At 48.2% G+C, this 6,300-nt stretch overlaps 1 protein-coding gene across 2 annotated transcripts in view; it reads left to right on the top strand.

The window, feature by feature from the left end:
- Window positions 1–276: 276 nt before the first annotated feature.
- The window catches only part of GORASP2 (golgi reassembly stacking protein 2), a 45,049-nt gene continuing 39,025 nt past the window's right edge, over window positions 277–6,300 (top strand). The window contains exon 1 of one of the 2 annotated variants that reach the window (XM_036318984.1): window positions 277–489. In XM_036318984.1, the coding sequence (XP_036174877.1) occupies window positions 427–489 (63 nt within the window). In that variant the 5' untranslated portion in view covers window positions 277–426. The remainder of the gene's footprint in view (window positions 490–6,300) is intronic. The other variant, XM_036318983.1, reaches the window with a different exon arrangement.

Genomic DNA, 6,300 nt, shown 5'->3' with positions numbered 1-6,300 from the left:
GCAGCCTTCTTCCTGTCTCCGGCCACAAAAGGAGCTGCTGCCCAGCAGCCGTACTTGCGGGCAAGAATCTTCGGGAGATGAATCTTGTCCCAGCCGGGGTCCCGTAGCCAGCTTCCCAGGCAGGACGAGCGGCACGTCCGCTCTCTCGCGAGCACGAGGAGGCCCCGCCCCGCTCTCCTTCTCCGGCCCGCCCACCCCACCTGCGCACGCTCAGGCAGTTCCGGGAGCTCGCGGCAGGTGGCGCTGTCGGCGGCGGCGCTGCGGCCCCGGCTGCCGCGGAGACGATCTCCCGGCGGGCAGTGCGGCCCGGCTCTCCGGCGGCAGCGAGTGCCACGTCCCAAGTGTTCAGCGGAGGAGCCGAGAGGGCGGTTGGCGGGGGGCGGGGAACAGCGCGGAGCCCGACCCGGCCACGGATCGCCCGCCGCCATGGGCGCTTCGCAGAGCGTCGAGATTCCCGGCGGTGGCACGGAAGGCTACCACGTCCTGCGGGTAAGAGGTCCGACGGCGGCCCGGGAGCAGCGGGCTGGAGGAGGCGGGCCTTTCCCGAGGCTGGCAGGCCCGACCTCAGGAAGGAGCGACGGCCGCGGCCGCTGCGGTGCCGAGGCCGGGTCTAGAGTGCACTCGCGTCCCGCCGGCCCGCAACCCCCGGGCCCGGGCCCCCCGCCGTGGGAGGGCGGGCTGGAGCGGGGACGGCCTCCGGCGACTTCGCCGGGGAACAAACTTGGCTGCTTTTCCTCCGCACGACATCCCGCGTCCCCTCCCCCTGAATTCTTAGTGTCCAAAGTTAGTTCCTCCGAGGCGTGGGGGCAGACTCTGCCGAGAGGTGATGGCGGAGGTACCTTCGGAGTTTTCCGAGGAGAGCACGCCTGGCACCCGCCGACCGGAGGCGGAGGATGCGACGGCAGGTGCTCGTTCCCCTCGGCGCCGCCTGAATGTCCGCCGGGGCCAGGAAGGCAAACAGAAGGAAATGGCCTAGGTCCTAGGAGCCGGTTTGACGCGCTTCAGTGTATACACTCGGATTTGACTGGTTCTCCCGCTCCGGCGTCGCTCCGGACCTTTCCCGTCCTCCTCTCCCACGTTTCCTGGCCGGGGGAACTTCCGTCCTGTTCCTCCTGGGGCTGCTCGGGGCGTGGTGGAGATGGAGGTGTAGAGAAAGGGGTCAAGGAGAGCGGGGGACGTTGAAGCATCCATGCAAACACAGCCAAGCAGCCTCCGTCCCCGGCTGCAGGGAGCCGCACCGCACAAGGCGTTAGCCAAGCCCCTGCTCCTGCATGGACCGCCGGCGCGAACAGCGCCTGCCGCCTCCCCGCGAGGGGCTGGTCTGCTAGGAGCCTGGAGGGCCGGGCGCCGAGACACCTGCGTGCGGCAGCGCGATCGTCCGCAGCGTGGCCCCGAGTGCAGCGCCGTTTCGGGGTGCGGTAGAGCACCGCCAGATGCTGGCTCCTCGCCGGCAAGAGCCTTTTCCCCCGAACGTGCGACAGTGCACTTCCTGGTGTTCCCAGCATCTCTGTCGGGCCTACACCCGTGTTTTAGGCAGACACCCTCCTCGGGTACCCCCATACCTGTGCGATAGGGCTGTGATCAGTCCCCTTTCTGATCCTCAGATTATCGCCTCCTGTTGTCTCTCCGCTGTACTAAGAATCCCCCCTGAAGGCACACACTGGCTGGCAAACGATTTTCGCAGCACAATAAAGAGAATCTGTTAATAAACCATCTTCCCTTCCCTTCCCTTCAGTTAAGCCAACCCCCAAGTACTGCAGAGCGAGGGGAAATGGAAGAAGTGTCAGGTTCCAGGTGCGAAGTGCAAGTTAGCGGCAGTACTTTTCCGTCCGTTGTCTGGTTTGATTTCGAGTTCTCTGCTCTTGGCGGTGTTATTCAGTATTATCCAATGACTGACTGTACCCATGAGTCCTTGGGGATTCGTGATATTTTTTAATAGGCGCAATCAGGAAAACACAGTGTTAATGAGTTTAAAAAGTCTCCTAGAAAGTTGTAAACATCAAAAGGATTCCAATTCCGTGACTTCTATTAATAACTTCATTTGCCATAAAACAAGTTGAAGTGTATTTTCTTCACATAGTTGCACCTCAGTAAATCGGCACACATACATATTCTATACTTCAGATGTTATTAATCTATAAATCTGATTTTTAAAAGCACTAGGGACAACCTTTGTTTTCTATCTGCATCTGGAGCATAAATGTTGCAAAAGATGAAGAAATTCTTATTTGTTCGAGTTTTATAAGAGAGAGTTTTAAAATAATAATAATAATAATCTAATTTAGGATAATTTTTTTTTAAAATCCTCACCCAACGACATAACTTAGAAGAAGGGAGAAAGAGAGAGTGAGAGAAACATCCATATGAGAGAGAAACTAATCAATTGCCTTCTGTACTTGCTCCAGCCACCAGGGATTGAACCTGAAACCTAGGTACAGTATGTGCTCTGACCAGGAATCAAACCAGCAACCTTTTGGTGCACAATACTGTGCTCAATCATCTGAGCCACTTTGACCAGGCAGAGAATTTTTTAAATGTACCTGAGTATGTAACCTGCTCTGCCCCTGATTCTGTAATTGGTTTTCTTATCTTTGTTTTCAAAGTGGCAAGAACTATGTTAAATCCCAACATATGAAAAGATCTTGCCATAACCGGTTTGGCTCAGTGAATAGAGCGTCGGCTTGAGGACTGAAAGGTCCCAGGTTCGATTCCGGTGAAAGGCATGTACCTTGGTTGCGAGCACATCCCCAGTGGGGGGTGTGCAGGAGGCAGCTCATCGATGTTTCTCTCTCATCGATGTTTCTGACTCTCTATCCCTTTCCCTTCCTCTCTGTAAAAAATTAATAAAATATATTTTTTGAAAAAAAAAAGGAAAGATCTTCCTTGCCCTCACCGGTTTGGCTCAGTGGATAGAGCGTCGGCCTGCAGACTGAAAGGTCCCAGGTTTGATTCCGGTCAAGGGCATGTACCTTGGTTGCAGGCACATCCCCAGTAGGAGGTGTGCAGGAGGCAGCAGCTGATGGATGTTTCTCTCCCATCGATGTTTCTAACTCTCTATTCCTCTCCCTTCCTCTCTGTAAAAAATCCTTTCATTTGCTATTGCTTAAATGTACATCAGTATATTCCACCACTGGATTACTGAGCTTGTAAACCAGAGTATATATGGCAGGTTAACCCTGGAATAAAATCACCAGTGTTCACCAAGGCCTAGAATGATTAAATTAGAAGTTTTCATTAATTCCTGGCCATTTCCTTGTTAGTAATAAAAACTTATATGACTGGGTTTTGAAATACTAATTTTATTATTATTACTTTAAAGTTCCTACAGTTCAGATTGAACTTTATAGTTTTCCCATTTTTCCATAGTCATTGTTAGATTCTTCTTTTAAAAAAAATCTTTAGGGACAACCTTAAAATGTTTCCAAATTTTCTGCTTTGAACAGCGTACTTTACTCTTTATGTTTTATGTATTTATGTATTTTCATGTTTGATCCTATTTTATGCCCCCACGCCCTGTCCTGGAAGTAACCATCATAAATAATTTCTTCATATCTTTTTTGTTGTTGTTGCTAATCCTCACCTGAGGATGTTTTCCCATTGATTTTGTTTGTTTGTTTGTTTAATATATTTTTTTTATTTATTTCAGAGAGGGAGAGAGAAACATCAATGATGAGAGAGAATCATTGATCGGCTGCCCCCTGTGTGTTCCCCCCACCCCCTCCACTGGGGAAGGAACCCAAAACCCAGAGCACGTGCCTGACCTGGAATGGAACTGTGACCTCCTGGTTTAGAGGTTGTGTTATGGGTTCACTCAGCGAGATAGACCACCGACTCAGAATTTAAATTTAAGAGCCTTTATTAAGCTGGCCAGCTGACTACAGTTACAGCACCCTGCCAAAGCAAAGGCCGAACTGCAGTGCCAACTTCCATGGTCAGCGACTATAATTACAGCACCCTGCCGAAGCAGAGGCTGAACTACAGCGATGACCACAGGAGTTACATTTTATTACTAAATTTTGTGGAGGCCCAGAGAAAATGTGTCTTTCAAATTCTGGGCCCCCCAATATGGAGGAAACTCTCTTTACTTATACTTTTTCCAGTCTTTTGTCTCCCAAATTTGGAATGAGACTTCCGGGCCTTCTGAGAAAGAAGGCCTGCATGCCGGGAAGGGGCCATGAGACCATATCTCAAGGCCTGGCCTGATGTCAGCACCTTCCTATTTATGTGTTTTAGGAACAGGCAGCACAGCATGACCCGTCTGGCCAAAGCGCCAGATATGCAGCCCAGCACAGTTGAAGCGCAACCACTTAGTCACACTAGCTGGACTCCATTGCTTTTTAAAGAGTGGAAGAGAGGGAGAGAGAGAAAGAAAGATCACTATGAGAGAGACACATCGATTCTGCCTCACGCACCTCAACCAGGACCAGGGTCTGAGATTGAACCTGCAAACCAGATATATGTCCCTGACCAGGAATCAAACCTGAAACCTCTGAGCAAAACCGCCCAGGGCTATAGATAATGTTTGCTACACCCTCCTCCCTTTTATTCTTCTCCCCCCCCCCCCTTTTATAACTGTTGGCATCAGACTGTTACATTGGTCTTCTCATTTGATAACCCATCTTCGCAATCTTTCCATAGCAGCACATAGATCTACCTCCTGTTTCACTTAGCTTCAGAGTAGTCTCTTGTACCATAGTTGGGTTAAACAGCACCTTCTGATGTTGGGCATTTAATTTTTCTATTCTTTTGTTGTTATAAGTACATATCTACAACCTTAAATCCTACCTTTGATTTCACTTAAAACGTACATTTTCCCAAATTATTGAATTTTAATATTGTCTAATTATATAAACATTGAATAGTATAAAATGAGGCGACAGGTTGTCAGAGTTTTTTATTCTTTTGGAGCAAACTTTACTTTTGACATCTTTTTACTAATTAATTATATGGATTTTTTCTAGGAAGCTGCTATGTAATAATGGGTTTTTATTTCCTTTTAGTTACTATTAGAATTATTTCAAATTGCTTCATATGTTACAAGTTACATCATGGGTTGAGTGTCAGGAGAATGTGCTCTTTGAGTTACTTTGGTAGAACATCTGTAATAATAAAAGCATAATATGCTAATTAGACTGGATGTACTTTAGATGAAGCCAGGGCTGCAAGGGAAGCCCGGGTCCTGGGTGCCAGAGAGAAGCCGGTGCCAGCAGCTGGGGGATGGAAGGCCTACTCTTGCACAAATTTCATGCATCAGGCCTCTAGTTGAGAATAATGTTTTAGCAGGGAGGCTTGAACTCTTTTAGTCTACTAAAAAATTATTTACTACACTTTTGTGTCAAGTCACAAATTGGGAAACTGGCCCTTTTCAGATGTGGAAGAGCTCATTGACTCCAAAAGTGTATCTTTTATAACTGAAAGATTTAGAGTTTATTTTTATTATATCACATTTCCAAATCTTTTCCTATCATTTTATGTGTCTAGTTTAAATGAATCCTCATTTAGGTGTTACTTGATTGTTTTATTTTTATAGTCTTTTTTAACATCTCTACGGTTTTTAAAAACAGTGCAGAAGTGAGAGTGTTAACATTAAATTGAGAGCTAGAGAAGATGATGGTGTAGACAGAAAGTCCTTCAAAGGGATTTACCTACCTTTTATGTGGGAGGAAGCAATTGATGGTGCAGAGAAGACACATTCCACTGAGCCAGTTTTATGGAAACATCTCCATGGTTAGAAAACTTAAGGTAATTCATATACCAGCCAGAAATTTGGGCAATTGTATTTTTGTATATCACCTTATAAAATACCTATTATGGTAATATCCATGTTCTGAAAGTAGTCTTGTAATTTCCTTTGTTACTTTAAGGTAGCAGTTCTGTAGCCCTCATAAATAAACTAATGCAGTTAGAAGAGTACTGCCACCCCTTCTCCCGCCTCCCCCAAACTCTTCTTCCCTTCAACCCTGCTGTCCCTCTCTCCCTCAAGTCAAGATATGACCCAGATCTATACTAATATGGGGTAATGTGCTAATTAGACCGGATGTCTTCCGAATGTCCTTCCAGACAAAGCCGCGGCTGCAAGGGCCAAGGAGGGCTGACAGTGGCAGCAGCAGTGGGGTGATGGGGGCAGCGCCTTCCCCTGATCTGCCCAGTCGCCTCCCAAAGAAGGAGGCCAGACTGTGGCTTAGGACATCCCCTGAGGGCTCCTGGACTGTGAGAGAGGACAGGCTGGGCTGAGGGACCCCCCCCCCCTCCAGTGCACGAATTTTCGTGCACCGGGCCCCTAATCCTATCTAATAAAAG

This window comes from Myotis myotis, unplaced genomic scaffold (genome assembly GCF_014108235.1).
Source record: "Myotis myotis isolate mMyoMyo1 unplaced genomic scaffold, mMyoMyo1.p scaffold_m19_p_8, whole genome shotgun sequence".
Lineage (NCBI taxonomy): Eukaryota > Metazoa > Chordata > Mammalia > Chiroptera > Vespertilionidae > Myotis > Myotis myotis.
Note: the sequence above shows the minus strand (reverse complement) of the source record. Positions and strands in the feature narration are given on the sequence as shown.